This window comes from Manis pentadactyla, chromosome 10 (genome assembly GCF_030020395.1).
Source record: "Manis pentadactyla isolate mManPen7 chromosome 10, mManPen7.hap1, whole genome shotgun sequence".
Taxonomy (NCBI): domain Eukaryota; kingdom Metazoa; phylum Chordata; class Mammalia; order Pholidota; family Manidae; genus Manis; species Manis pentadactyla.
The window spans coordinates 21,607,471-21,622,870 of record NC_080028.1 but is presented as its reverse complement, the minus strand read 5'-3'; the positions used below and the strand labels follow the sequence as shown (position 1 = coordinate 21,622,870).

General features: G+C 38.9%; 1 protein-coding gene and 1 non-coding gene across 3 annotated transcripts; both read left to right on the top strand.

Moving 5' to 3' along the window:
• Positions 1-7,320: 7,320 nt before the first annotated feature.
• SLC25A3 (solute carrier family 25 member 3) lies at positions 7,321-13,420 on the top strand. Of its 2 annotated transcripts, none has more exons than XM_036891287.2 (8): positions 7,321-7,474; positions 7,683-7,843; positions 9,384-9,505; positions 10,749-10,928; positions 11,400-11,581; positions 12,227-12,399; positions 12,889-12,999; positions 13,085-13,420. In XM_036891287.2, the coding sequence occupies exons 2-8, from the start codon at positions 7,687-7,689 to the stop codon at positions 13,243-13,245; spliced, it is 1,086 nt and encodes a 361-aa protein (XP_036747182.1). In that variant the 5' UTR covers positions 7,321-7,474; positions 7,683-7,686; the 3' UTR covers positions 13,246-13,420. The 2 variants fall into 2 exon arrangements, with proteins under 2 accessions (XP_036747182.1, XP_036747180.1); XM_036891285.2 differs by lacking the exon at positions 9,384-9,505 and adding an exon at positions 9,083-9,207.
• LOC118915602 (small nucleolar RNA SNORA53) lies at positions 11,907-12,154 on the top strand. Its single transcript, XR_005026148.1, has one exon. It is a non-coding gene; the product is annotated as a small nucleolar RNA SNORA53 (small nucleolar RNA).
• Positions 13,421-15,400: the final 1,980 nt, after the last annotated feature.

Here is a 15,400-nt window from a genome sequence, read left to right as displayed (position 1 = left end):
GACTGACAAAATGTTAACAATTGGGGAAACTGAGTGAAAGTATATGGAAGCTTTTAGTACAATTCTTTTATTTATTTATTTATTTTATTTTATTTTTTTATTAAAGGGTAGTTGACACACAGTATTACATTAGTTTCAGGTGTACAACACAGTGATTCAACATTTATATACATGATAATTCTAGGTACCAGCTATCACCATACCAAGTTGTTACAATATTTTGACTATATTCCTTATGCTATACATTACATCCCAGTTACTTATTTATTTTACAATTGGAAGTGCGTGTATATATATATATATTTTTTTTTAGTACAATTCTTTAATCTTTTCTATAAATTTAAAATTGCTTTAAAGCTTAAAAAAACCTAGAAAACATGAAATATAAAATGTTAATAATTTTCACATAAAGGATGAAAGCTAATACAATGGGAGCAAAGGGAATTCCTGGGAAGAGAATGTAAGAGAAGAGAGCCCAAAGCAGAATTTTGGAGATATTCACAGTTCCATAAACTATTTGTTCAATAGATATTAAATAATTTTAAAATAGATAGCTTAGGCTATCTTAGCTATTATATTGTTTTCTAAAATTCTTGTACTAAAATATTTATATTTTGCTTAGACATAATTACATATTTTAGCAATCATGCTACATTAGACATTTTAGTGGTTGAAACATGCCTATGATTTTTTTTCTCTCAGTTACCCTTAATCCATGCTGTTATGGCAAAATCTCAAGTGTTTCAACAAGTTAAAAAAGTATGTGATGTTAACTTGCCTTGTTCTTATTTTTTTAAAATAATTTTTAGAGTGGTATTCCAAAGCCTTTTAAGTTGTCTAGATTACTGTTACACAGAGCAGTTCCCATGTATTTTGGCAACCGGGCAAGAAGGTAGGATGCCTAGATATTATTTGGAAGATTGGACCTAACTGGAAGATAGTCTTAACAGAAAAACAATGGCTATAGTACCCAGCAGGACTAGGACTTGGCAAAATGAGATAAAAGGAGTTCTTAAAATTTAAGATTGAAGCTTGTCCACATAACTCAGAAGGAGATTCATTTATGTAATGAAAATTATGAAAGCAGTAAAACATAATGACAATTCAGGCTGGGTACAATTTGTTTGAAAGACAACAGAAGTACTGGAACAAATAATGTTCATGAGCAAGAACACATTATAAGGAATTCTGGACTCCACCAGTGTACAAGGAATGTATAGCAACTTCATTCTAACAGAAACTGCATTTTCATTTAGACAGACTTCAGGTGCTTAATCATATATTTTAAAAAACAAAATATGTGCCTAGCTTTAGACATACCACTTAAATAATGAAGTGAATAATATTGTTCATTTAATTCAGACACTTAATTTGATCATTCAAACACCCCAGAACAAGTTATTCTGACCCATGAACTGCCCTGGGTAAGTAAATTAAATAGTTGACAAAATTCTACCTTGATGTTTATTTTCTCCTACTTCGTAATTTTAATGATGCATGATTTAAATATTTTTCAAAGTTGACATTCTTGAAATCAAAACATGAAAACTACTGTTTCTTTTTTCACAATGTTTCAAAGCAGCATAAATTCTAGAAAATTGCAGTAATTGCCAGTGTTATGTAGGTTAATTGTAACTGTGTAACGGTCAGCAGTATGCAGTTTCTCTCAGAAAAATAAAATCAGTCAATTAATTCCACTAACACTTGAAGATACTGCTCTCTAAAGAATATGTTTTGATTCCCTAAACCTTCTAACTGACTACCTTCCAAGTTTAGAGATAAAATAGAAGAATTCGAGAATTTTCCCTAAAGTTTCATTATGTTTGCACATTTTAATAACATTTAGGGCTGATTTCAGTTGCATTGTGCTCATTTGTGAGTAGGTCTCTCAGTATCTACAGCAAAAATATAAATGACATGAGGCTTGAATAATGACAAAACTACAATACATTTCAGTTCATAATGACCCAGAGCATAATAGAAACTTAGGTGTTAGGAACTCTATCCCATGTCTCTAGGATGAATGGAATTATTTCTACTTCTTTAAGTAAAGTTTAATCCCTCCTATTCATATTCATTATCTTCAAATTTGCTGTTCTTCAGATGTATGTATTTCTCTCTAAAATTACCTGTACGTCAGTAAGCCTGTGGCTGTGTCCATCTTTGAGCAGCGCTGCTATTCCCATGTCCCCTTTTTTACCTCTCATACTTAGAAAGTTGCCCCACTTTGCATGTACCCAGCAGCCCTGCACTGTTCTGGCATGTGAAAGAACAAGGTGAACAGTCAGTTTGAAGCAAAATGGATCAGCTGGAATTCCTTTCCAGTAACTGAGCACTTTATATCTTTGGCAAACTAGGTAATTCAGGACGTGGTCTCATTTTACAGATAGGAAAGTCTGTCAGGCTCACTCCACAGGCTTGTGCCTGTCTTTGAATTCTTAGATCATCAGTATCCTAAACCTGGCTGTAGGAATCACCTGGGGATCTTTAAAAAATGGCAGATTCCAGGACTCCTCATCCAACTAAGTAGAATCTTTTGTGGCTTGAGCATACGTGTATCTAAAAAGCTCCCAGGTGCTTTGATGAGAAAACACATTTGGGAACCTCGAACTTCTGATACCAGGCCCCACTTAAAAGCTGTCAGGGTGATGAATTGTATCCATTGAATGACTACAGTTGCCACATATGTATACGCCTTCTGTGCAGCCTGTGTTAGGGTCTGCCATACTGGGTATGCCTCCTATCTTTGGGCAAACCATATTTGATGCTTTTAGCTGCAGAAAGAAGAAAATTTCAAGGTATCAAGAGATAAAGACTGGGTAAAATGATTCACCTGCATTTTATTTTCTATAAAATTGCAATGTCCCTTGTCTTGCCAATGGGTTTCAGTCCCAGGCAAGTTCGCTATGGATTCAACGTGACCAAAGAAATGACAGTAGAATGTTCTTGGGATGAAAGTGTTACACCCAACTTTATTCCCATTATGGCAGGTCAATCACTAGAATCCAGTCCACTCAGAGCAAGTCTGCACCAGCAAGCCAGTCTCTGCCTCTGGGCCCCTCTGTCGTCACAGCAGTGCTATGAGCCTCTGTCCTCGGTGCTACCACCACTCCAGACCTCTGCTCTGCTCTCCTGCACCCTTGCAACTGTACTACCGTGTTGTACAGAGCACTGGGCAGGGTTCTTTATATAGAGTCAATAACAACATATTGCCCACACATGTGTAGTGAGCTAGCCAACCAGGGCCAGGTGAGAATTCTGGCCACAGAAACCTTCATTTATCCACACCCTGAATATGCAGATACAATTTCCACAGTTTTCAGCCCCCTGAACAAAAATGGGTGATTTTAAGAGTCTGAACCTGGGCCGCAGAGCTGGGTCTGAACTCTTGAGGTGCACTTTGGTAAAGGGGTAGTCCCTGGTCTTACAGTCAAGATATACTAGGCTGAACCTAGGGTAGCCTTCCAAAGAAGGAAGGGAATGGTTTGACCTTTTAAACTTTCCAGAATGGAAATTACGGCCTCATAGTGAAATCCATTTTATCTTATTTCATATACAAAGAGATAAATTTTATTTATGGAGACATGCAAGAAAACCCAAAACAAAACAAGATTTCTAATAAAATCAGATAATAACTAAGGTGCTTGTGAATGTTATTCTTTTTTTCCTCAGACAGATATGAAATGGGACTTTAGTCTACCTTGCATAATTTATTTTACCCCTCTATTTCATGGCTGTGCTAGGAATTATTTAAGGATTTTCTTGTGATTCCCCATGACAGGGAGGATCCTCAAAGCTACAAATGCAAACCTGACCTCTAGCTCTAAGTTTACAAATGCCTGTTGGAAAGTTCCACCTGAATGTCCTATCTCTCTAGCATCTCACATTCTTGCTGTTTATCCCCTAAGTGTGGTTCTGAGTTAGGAATGACCACAAAGGGAATTTGTGCAAGATTTCGAGGGCAGAAGTGAAGCAGCAGTTATTACACTCTGAAGGTCAGTACAGGACATCAGTGCTGTAGAAGCTCATGCACACGGTTGCTGATCTGCTGGCTCACTTTGGAGTGGGGCAGTAGCCAGAAGTGGAGCTCTTGCAGCAACTCCTGGACCTTTTTCTTTCAGTTTCTCTGAGTCCTGGGTCAGATGCACGTGCAGCACTGTGGCTCTTATAAGCACCTGCACTATGGCTCCTGTAGGTACCTGAATCTTCAAGGTTGTAGGTGGTAAGAGACAGAGCATGGTCTAGTTTATTCTTAGGCGATACAGTTTGTCTTTGTGGGTTCCACTTTGTCTCTGCTCAGCCTCACTGCATGTCCAGCTTTCTTGCCTGACTATAAGCCCTAGCAATTTATAGACATTTCAGACCCATCCCTCAGACACAGAGGCAACTTCTTTTCCAGCTTCCACAATTTATAAGGCTTAATCCCTAAAATAAATCTCATGCCATATGACTCACAGTGGTTGTGCTTCTCTGCTCAAACTCTGATATAGACAATGGTATTATTGGAAGTAATTCCAGAAGAAACCAAACCTTAAGAATGGGTTCTCTGAATTGGTTCTGGGTTATCTGATCAGATTGGATTTAAATGCTATTATGACAAGTTGTCAATGATAAAGTTGGCACTGGTTGTCCATTACTTGGATTAGTGAAGTTTCTTAATTATCATCAGTGGATACCTGTAATCATGTACCTAAAGAAGGCATGGCTTTGGGTGACCAAGTAGATATGTCCATAAAATATTTAAGGAAAATAAGAAATGCAGTGGGGTGGTTGGTTTATCCTAATTATATTGGATAACTGGGGGAAAGGAAATGGTGAGATTAGGGCTTTAACTTCTCGGTTCAAGATGAGATAGTGACTAGAAAGCTTATATGACTGCCTTTCTGTATTTGCAAGATTGTAATTTCTAAAAACCAAACCCCAAATTGAATCCTGAATTATAATGTAAATGAATTCCCAATCCTGCAGATCTCCTGTTGAAGTCAGGGCATTTTTTTGAGCAGCAGTGAGACCCTGAGTATTGGAATGGGACCATATGGGCAGATTCTGATGACACTAGGATCCTGAACGCCTAAATTCTGCTGAGCCTCCTCTGCCTGTAGGAACAGCCCTTCCTCCCTTGCCTGAGGAACTTAGCCTCTCCTTGCCTATAAAATCTATAATGGCCTCCTCTGACATGGTTGCCTTGCAGGGTCTGTTGATTCTCTTTAAGACCTATTGTCAACATTTCTGATTGCTTTTAGACCCCACTGTTGGATGTCCTAGAGGGTAAGAGAAAAAGGTGTGCAAAATTTAAATTGACAGAAACCTGGGTAACATGATTGGGGATGGAGACTTAAGAATGTTGGTTTGGGTGTGTGGTAGTCATCCTTTAGGATGACACCAATGACTCCCACCACCCTACCTACACTGTTTCAGGATCGGTCTGCATGACCAATAAAATACAGCAGAAGTGATGGAGTGTTACCTCAGGGACTAAGTTATAAAAGGAACTGTAGCTTCTGTCTTTCTTGAATTACTCTGGGGAAGCCAGGTCATGAGCAGCCCTATGGAAAGGCCCACATGACAAGAACGGAAGCATCCTGTCAACAGCCAAGTTAGTGAGGTTGGGAGCAGGTCCTCCAGCCTCAGAGGCTTCAGTCCCAGGGATGGCTTGACTATAATCCATGACAAACCCTGAGCCAGACCACCCACTCCCAGATTTTTGACCCTCGGAAAATGAGATAATAAGTATTGCCATTTTATATTTTTAAATTTGGGGGTAATTTGATAAACATGTTAACTTAAATAGAATAGGAGGAATATAAAGGTAGATCAAGCCAAACTTACTGACATGGGTACAGTAAACAGTGTTTCAATCCATTGTTTTAGCTCAAATTGCCGTGAGTAACTCTAACAGTTTCATTGAAATTTAAACTAAATGGTGGCCCATACTGAATAAAATTAAAATGCCAAACTTCCTTGGTATACTAAATAGGAATGTATTGACAAAGACTCTCTTCGACCAATCTGTAGTTTGGCTCCTCTGAGCCCCTTTCCAACTATGCCTGTCCTTGAGCATGTCCTTCAAAAGCCCAAGTGTAGCAAGAATTCATAATCCCCATTATGGTTTAGCCATAATCCCCCATCCTCACTATCTGATCACCCTCAATACCTGATCAAATTCTCCATCCCCCCAAGTGATATCTGATCACGTTGGCCCACTTTCATCAAGAATCCTGTTAGGTCAATTTAGCAAGAATTACCCTATCCAACTTCCCATCCACTGTCTACTTCCCCAACCCTATTCCTTGGTTAACAATCCCCACTTTTAGATATTATTTCATTGAGTTATAATAAACTCTGCAAGATAGGCATTACTTCTATGCAGGACCAGCTACTTAATTTGCAGGGCCAAGTGCAAAATTAAGAAAAAGAAGGGCCTTTTGTTTATGAACTATTAAGAATTTCAAACTGGGGAGAGCTAAGTATTAAACCAAGCATAGTGCCTGCACACTATGTACACTTGTAATCGTACAGTTAGCAAGCCCATGAGGCCTGCCCTGCTTCCATCCTACATTTAAGGAGCAGGCTCATAGAGGTAAGTAAATTCCCAAGGTTACTTTTCAAGAGCTGGGAATTGTCAAGTCAGTATTCTAACAGAGGTTTGATACCTACTGAAGTCTCCCCAGTTAACTTAGGCCCTTCTGTGTTAAACTGAAACTAACGAAGATTTTCTAAATTTATTGAACACACAAAATCTGCTGTCACTTCCACTCTAGTTCATCCCCGTATCCCCAGATGTTAAAAAGCATTTATTGAATGTTTTAATGCCACATAAACCACTGTGATGAAACAGCAAGCTGCCTTGTCTACTTTTAACAGTTCTTGCTGCACCGTTCCTTTTAAAATACTCGCCTATAGTTTGATGTAAAATGCAGCCATGTCTATGTGTAATGTCAATGGATGGCACTTAAAAATTTTTTTTGAAAACGCCATAACGGCAGAGGTTGTGACATGAAACACCACAGTAACATTATAACTGAGACATCGAAACAATATGTCATTAAGCATTCGGTCTTTTTGCTTGAAGTGTCTACTACCCTGCGTCTCATTAAATGGAAAGAACTGAAGCCCTGGCATCAAGGAAAAGTCGCTTGAAGGTGAAGGGACAAAAAAAAGAGAAGGTCACGAGCTGCAGCCCACACAACTCCAACACCCCAGGGCCGGAATGCGCGCCTGCGCAGAATGAATCCTCCTGCGCAGAAGCCGGGCCGGAAGGGCAGGGGTGGGGATAGGGTTGCTAGGAGAACGCGATGACGCTACGGCCTTTGCGCGCTTCTCCGCCAATCGGTACCGCCTGCCTGCAGCGACGTGCTGTGTGCGTCCCGCTGACGACGCGCGAAGGGCACAGATCTAAAGGCCTTGAGGACGTTCGGTCTCTGTGAGTCGCAGCCGATCAGAGGGAGCGGTGGTGCTTGCGCCATCTTGGGGAGTGAGTGTGGCTCGGCCTTACCCGCGGTGGAGGGGGAGCGGAGCCCCTGGTGGTGCCGCTTTGGCTGTAGGCCCCGTCTGCCGCCTCTGGGGAGGCCGCCGTGACCTCCTCAAGGGCGCTCAGGCAGATAGAATGAAGGTCCTTGTCTGGATCCCTGGATGCCAGTCCCTTTTGCCTTTCCTCTGACCGCTGTACTCTCTTTTTCCAGGAAGATGTTTTCGTCCGTGGCGCATCTGGCGCGCTCGAACCCCTTCAACGCGCCTCACCTGCAGCTGGTGCACGATGGCCTCGCGGGTCCCTGCAGCAGCCCCGCCGGGCCTCCGGGCCCGCCCCGGCGCACACGCAGCCTGGCAGCCGCCGCCGTAGAAGGTGAGGTCAGACCCTGCCCCGGAACGCCGCTGTGCCGGCTCGTGGTCAGCTCGGCCTTCGCGGCGAGGCCCGGCGTGGAGGACAGGGAAGGACGCGCCCAGCTGTTTTGAGGGAGGATGTCAGCCCTTTCCGCCCTATCCCGGTTGTCAGATCCTGGCGCGCTCTCAAGGGCGTGGAAAGGCTCAGGCACAGCTAGCTTTGGTGACCTCCACGCCCTCGAGGGAGCGTAGAGGCGTCTAGAGGCCTTGACTAGCTCTTTATCTCCTCCGCCGTCAGCCCGGTTGGTCAGCAGACTAAGTGTTGGGTGAAGGGTCCTTCTAACCATTGGCCACCCGCAGTTCTGTCTTATCTGTTTCTTGACTTGGCTTTAATTTTCTTATTTAAAATACTCCTTCCCTTAAGTATTCCCGAAGTGTAGTAATACTTGATAAGAGTATATGAGGTAACTGGGTCTCTTGTTTAAATGTAATTGGTGGAGGAAGCTACTTGCAGCCCCCCATAGGCTATAGAAAGGAGATAATTTGTAGGGATCCCTTTGGTCTTATCTCTTGGGATTCTTGGTGGTTAGACCCAATTTTAAACTAATTGTATTTTAAATCCCAGTAGAGTGTATGTACAAGGAGACTTGAAAAGCGAATTGTAGGAGTCCTGAAAATGTCATCTATATTGTGCTTGTAAAATGTAAACTGTTTCAATAATGTATGTGCTTCTGTTATGTTTAGCGTGGGCAAAAAAATCCTTAAATTATCTGACTGCCCTTCAGTTTAGAAAGTTAAAGCTAACATCATTTGTGTAGTGAATGTATTTGTTTATCTATTTTTATACAACAGGAATCCTTAAGTGGAGATAGTTTTGTGCCTGGGGTAAACGTAGAGGTTTGCAAGTTTTTGTTTGTTGAGTGCTTTCTGAGTTTGATTTGTAATCTGAAGTGCGTTCTTATTGGCAATTAATAATTTAAAGTTTTGAAGTTTGACTTTAATTGGAAGAGCCATAGGTGTTGTAGAAAATGTTATTAATATGGCAAAATAAGAGACAGCAAGTATCTTACAGATTGAACACTCAGTAGTATTTAAATGTTTTTTGACAGTGAATTTCTTGTTATTAGCACTAGGTGGAAAAAAATCTTTCAACTTACTGTTCAGTTGTGATAGTATTTCAGAGAAACTCGGTTCTCTTTAATTCCATGCCCTTAGTCATCTCTGAAGAAATACTTACTTTATCTTTTTTTCAATCAAACAGAGCAGTATAGCTGTGACTATGGATCTGGCAGATTCTTTATCCTTTGTGGACTTGGAGGAATTATTAGCTGTGGCACAACACATACAGCATTGGTTCCTCTAGATCTGGTTAAATGCAGAATGCAGGTTTGTTTTGCATGTTGGACTAAATGGAAACATATTGTTGAAGCATGGCTGTTAAGTTGTAAGATATAGTCATCTACTAACAAGCTGTGTGGAAACCTAACTGTCCAGGAGGTAAGTCGATAACCAGTAACATGAGTTTTTAATTAAAATGCATGGTGTGTCTTGTCTTATTACAGAGTACAGTTGTGAATATGGTTCCATGAAGTTTTATGCACTGTGTGGCTTTGGTGGGGTCTTAAGTTGTGGTCTGACACACACTGCTGTCGTTCCTCTGGATTTAGTGAAATGCCGAATGCAGGTTTGTATTGAGATGACAACATTGAACGTCTCTTGTGTGTGACCTAATTCCAAATAATCTTTAAAGACTTCATAAATGAGAAGAATTTGAAGACAGCACACTGGTAGCAACGTTAGTAGGAAATCAAACCTAAATGTGTTTAACTCATAATCTTTAATTAGTGTTTTAAATACACGAAAAGCCTCTTTTCAAATAACAGTGTGAGTAGTTTGTTGGATCTCAGGCAGGCTGTAAATGGTTTTTTGCTTCTGGGCTCAGTTCTGGCGAGTGTTCCTCTTCAGGGTCTACTGGTTCTTTATGCTCCAAATAGCCATTTTACAAGCAGTTACATGTCAGAGTGGGCAGTTATTCTTTGTGTATTATGTGAAGTAACTTGATATTTCTTATTTATTGATCAAGGCAGTGAGCATTATGGTGATTAAAAAGGATGCTCAGTATCTTCATATTAAAAATTTGTAGGCATAGCTTCTTGCATATTTATTTACATAAAATTTTTTTAAAACTAGAGTATCTTAATTAGGATTATTGAAACAAAAATAATCAAACATCAAAAATTTATTTGTCCCAAACAGGATTAGAAGTCTACTTACTTAAAACAGAAAGGAAGGTGAAATATTAGCAGGGAGAGGAAGGTGATGTATACCAACCATTCTAGTACTGGCATAAATAGTGAGATAGGAGTTTTTTTGCCATTAGTTAATAGAATGGATTTGAAATATACCTTTACTAAAACTTAATGCCTGTCTCTTGAAGTGAATTTAAGTCAGAAGACAGATTCTCATTATGTTGATGTACCTTTTTAACTTATATTTAGTTAGCTTAAATTCAGAAACTGTAGTATAATCTACTGTACAGGCTAGCATATAACAGGGATATAGACATCTATTATTAGGTAGTATTTTTTAACCTAATTTTTCAAAAGTGGTGGAGTTGGGTGGTGAAAAGTGTTTCTGGGTCAGTTTTCTCGTGTTTTTGTAGGAATTTTGCCCTCATAACTAACCCTCTGTTGAGACTTAAATCTCACTGAAAGAGAGCTAGGTCTTAATGTACAAATACATTTACAAAGGTAATTATAGATATTAGACTGATAATCTTTCAGTGAACTTGTATTTACCTACCTTTTGTGTAGTTGTTTATTTTAGAACCAAAAGGAAAAAGTAATAATAATGAAACAATTAAATATTCCTAAGAAGTGTTAGCTCTTTGGTACATTTAATTTTTTTCCTTCTCATTTTAAATAAAGGTGGACCCCCAAAAGTATAAGGGCATATTTAATGGATTCTCAATTACACTTAAAGAGGATGGTGTTCGTGGTTTGGCTAAAGGATGGGCTCCAACTTTTATTGGCTACTCTATGCAAGGGCTCTGCAAGTTTGGCTTTTATGAAGTCTTCAAAGTCTTGTATAGCAACATGCTTGGAGAGGTATGTAATTTAACTTTGAAATTGAAAGTCTTAAGCTTAGTTTAAGACTAAGAAGGCTCTTAGATTTTTTTTCTGACCCACCTTGTTTAGAACCAAGTAAATGGTCTCAAAGGGTGAGTAACATGTTACAAATCATAAGTCAGAGATGGGTAGGAAAAAAGAAAAATGTATTTCATTAGATTTAGTGCTTTTTAATTTTACTAAACTACTTTCCAGATAAGTTGGAATTTTTAGTTTTTTAAAGAGGCCAACTATACTTAGCATCTAAATGTTCAAAAAAGTAAATTGTACTCCAGTTGATGAAGTATGAGAGAGAACATAGTCTCATCACGTGTGGGTTATCTGTGAACTGTGTGATAAATACTTTTAAAATGTCTGAAATTGAACTGTTTCCTAGAGCTGTCCCTTAAGTTAAATTGAAAACAGCCAATGCAACAGCAATTCATGTTCTTTCTCATGTTTTTCAATTAGGAGAATGCCTATCTCTGGCGCACATCACTATATTTGGCTGCCTCTGCCAGTGCTGAATTCTTTGCTGACATTGCCCTGGCTCCTATGGAAGCTGCTAAGGTTCGAATTCAAACTCAACCAGGTTATGCCAACACTTTGAGGGATGCAGCTCCCAAAATGTATAAGGAAGAAGGCTTAAATGCGTAAGTAAACATTTGCCTAAATTTATAGTATAAATATACCCATTTGAGGAAATTGCACTTGTTAGTATTAAGCTATTGTTAGCATTAAGCTGTTACATTATTTAATGTCTATCTCCCCTTCATAGAACATAAACTCCAGGGGCAAGGATAAGTTGATATATGGCTTGAGCCCTGAATTAAAGATTTTTTCCAAAGTAAGAATCATTTGTTAATCTACAAATTATTTGATATTTGACCTATACATCAACTGTTAACTTTTTGGGGAGGGCATGTTAGAATTATCGTCGTCTGCGTTCACAGTTAAGAATGCATAAGGTCAGGCCACAACATGCTTCCTTAGATCCGCCTTTGTGGATGCTAGTCTTTAACTGAGTTCTACTTGTAAGCTTCTTGTTTCCTGTAGTTCCAGTCAAAGAAACATCCAGCAACTTTTTTGGTTGTATAGTCAAAGGTGCTTGAGTCATTGGCATGTGAGATAAATATACCTGCATGTTAGTCTTAGGTTCTGATAGAAATGACATGCCGTTGTGCTGTCATTTTCTACTATCAGGACTCGACTGGTGTGCGGACACTTCTGTTAGTGATGAAAATCTCTGCTTGATGAATGTATGGAACCGAGTAAAATTAAGTCTCCTGATTTCCTAGATTCTACAAGGGTGTTGCTCCTCTCTGGATGAGACAGATACCATACACCATGATGAAGTTTGCCTGCTTTGAACGAACTGTTGAAGCGTTATACAAGTTTGTGGTTCCAAAGCCCCGAAGTGAATGTTCAAAGGCAGAACAACTGGTTGTAACATTTGTGGCAGGTTACATAGGTATGAGTTACTTAGAACGCATTTGTCTGTGAAATTAAACACAAATAATCATTCATATATTGACCTCTTGTGAGGAAAAAAATATTCCAAAGAAGTTTAATTATCCCATAGCATGTTATGTGCCCTTCAGGATTCATAAATACTTGCTAATTATAATTAGTTTCTAAAATGATTATTTTATGGTTTGCATGTGATGGCTAAGCTTGGGAATGTATTGGTTTCACTGTTGGACTATTTGTGTTTTTTTTGGTCAGGTTTTCAAGAACAAACAATACAGGAGAAAGTGCTGGTTGTTTAAAATCAATATAAAAATTTTTGAAGGATTATTGTTTTATATAGGATAAACTTTATAACCTTTCTTGTCAGTCTTACTCTAAATTGATTTTCTCTAAGAAAAGAAAATTTTATTAGTCATGAAAAGGTTGTTATGATGGGAAATTTTTTTTTCAACTCACTCCATATTGGGTCATTTATCTTCACCTTTTTCAGCTGGAGTCTTCTGTGCAATTGTTTCTCACCCTGCTGATTCTGTGGTATCTGTGTTGAATAAAGAGAAAGGTAGCAGTGCTTCTCTGGTCCTTCGGAGACTTGGATTCAAAGGTAGGATTTTCTTTTTCCTCTTTAAGAAAGAACACTTTTTGGGTACATAACCTTTTTTAAAATTCATGTTTCATATTTCGACCAGGTGTATGGAAGGGACTCTTTGCCCGTATCATCATGATCGGCACTTTGACTGCACTACAGTGGTTCATCTATGACTCTGTGAAGGTGTACCTCAGGCTCCCTCGCCCTCCTCCTCCTGAGATGCCGGAGTCTCTGAAGAAGAAGCTTGGATTAACTCAGTAGATCAAAGCAAATGTGGACTGATTCTGCTTGTTGATCAGTGTTGCGGAAGAATAAAAGGAACTTTTATATATTTGACAGTGTAGGAAATTGTCTATTCCTGACATAATTACTGTAGTACCCTTGCCTGAGGCAGGAGTTTCAAACTTACTGTTCCAATAAACCCAACTGTTGGTGATTTGTCTGTGATTTGATGATTATTTTTAAAACTAGTTTTTAAAGATTGAACCCTGAAGTGGAAAGAATTAAGTGTAAGTTAGAACCTAAAGGAAAAAATGCAAACTGACCACTGTTGGTTGAATACTCCAATCCCTATTCAGACATGTATCTCAAGTTTTGTCACTTGAGTTCTATATTTTTAGGAAACATACCCTAAATTATCAAAAAATCGATTTACTTGTAGTTAATATGTATAAATAATTGGGTTATATTTTAACAACTTCAGTATAATCAAATTTTTGTAACATGTACTTTTAAAAAGCCTAGTGAGTTTGCCAATTATTTGTAAAAGAGGTAATCAGGCTGATTCTTAGAATAATAGTTTTTAAAATGACCAAAGCAATTGATAGTTAAAACCATTTTAGGTAACTAATTCTTTTCATATATACCTGACTTTGTAAATTACAAAAAACGTTTACCATAAACTTCTTAGTTTTGTTTTTAAGAAAGGCACCTGCTTGACCACTGAAGGAGGTAAATGTCCCTGGGAAAGCAGCATTCTGGTGTACTTCAACATGTGGAATTTTGTAGGTTTGAGCCCAAACTGATTTAGATGCTTCTAAAAAGTAAGTCACTCTGTTTAGTTTCTGTAAACAGTTAAAAAGCCCAATCTATAATATAGTCAATGCTTTTCAAATGTGATTACATTTTACCTTGAGGCCTTTGGGTGTAGTACCAGTGTTGGGTTGACAATCCTTGTGTAAAGTATATAGAGGGACCTCGGGAAAAATCTTTGAAGGTTTCTAATCAGGAAGAGAAATGTTATAATTATATACCCATATTGTGAAGTCAGTGAGTTAAATTTAGAAACTAGATGCATCTAGTTGTGTGTTAACTTTTCTGTATCATCACCTGGTCTTGTTTTAGTTGCGTTGCAGAGAGAAAGGAAGGGTTATAGGTGCAAATCTGGGCCAAACTTAAAAAAGAGCTGTAGTCTGAGCACAAGCAAGTGACAGCTGTGATAGTTGGTGTCCCCAGTGTGCATTAGTTACTGCTGTGTAACAAATCATCTGCAGTGTAACGGCTTGAGATGGTATTTACCATAATCTCTGGCTTTTTGTGGGTAAGGAATTCTGGAGCATCTCTGCTGGACTCTGGCTCTGAGTCTCAAAGTTACAGTCAGATGGTAGTTCTGGGGTCATCGCCAAAGGCTTTTTACTCAATCTAGGTTGGAGAGCTGCAGCTCCCTGTTAGTGACTGGTTCAGGACTTCAGAGCAGCTGGGTTTAGTTCAGGGCTCTGAAGTGGAGTCAGGCAGAAGCTGGATCATTTTTAGGACTTGTCTGTGGAAGTCAGCATCACTTCTATTAAACTCTTGGTCACAGCCTGAGTTCCAGAAGACCAAATCCCAGCTTCAGGATAAAGGAATGTAGACTGGACTCCACCCATTCTGGGAGGAGTGTCAGTCACTTTGTAAGAAGAGCCTGTGGGTTGGATGGTAGACCGTGGATTTGAAAACTTCAAGATAAGCATTTCAGCCATCCTTCACTATGAGGCAGATTTCTGCTGTCATGGTCTCAGGATTCAAATTTTCAAGACAATAGATTTTATTTGTGGGTATTGATACAACGTATGTTGTGTTCAAGCTGTCAAGGATTGCCTATCTAGTTAAAGGTATTTCAGAGCTATTTCTGAGAGAATTTCACCTGCAAAGTTCAACTAAAACCACTTAAAATTTTGTGAATTCCCATTTCCCATTTTAAAATGTCTTCATACTGAAAGAGTATCTATAATCAGGAAGTTTTAACATTTTTTCACATCTGGTTTAATGTCAATTCTATAAAGCAGAACCCAGTGGGATGAGTGTACGGAATGAGTAGTTTAATTGAATTAGGCTATAATGCTGGAACATGACAGCATTGCATAATAGTTTCCAGAGGGATCAAATGATTCAAATTTTCTAAGCAATTAAAATTCTAAGAAAGCCTGATTTTTGCTAA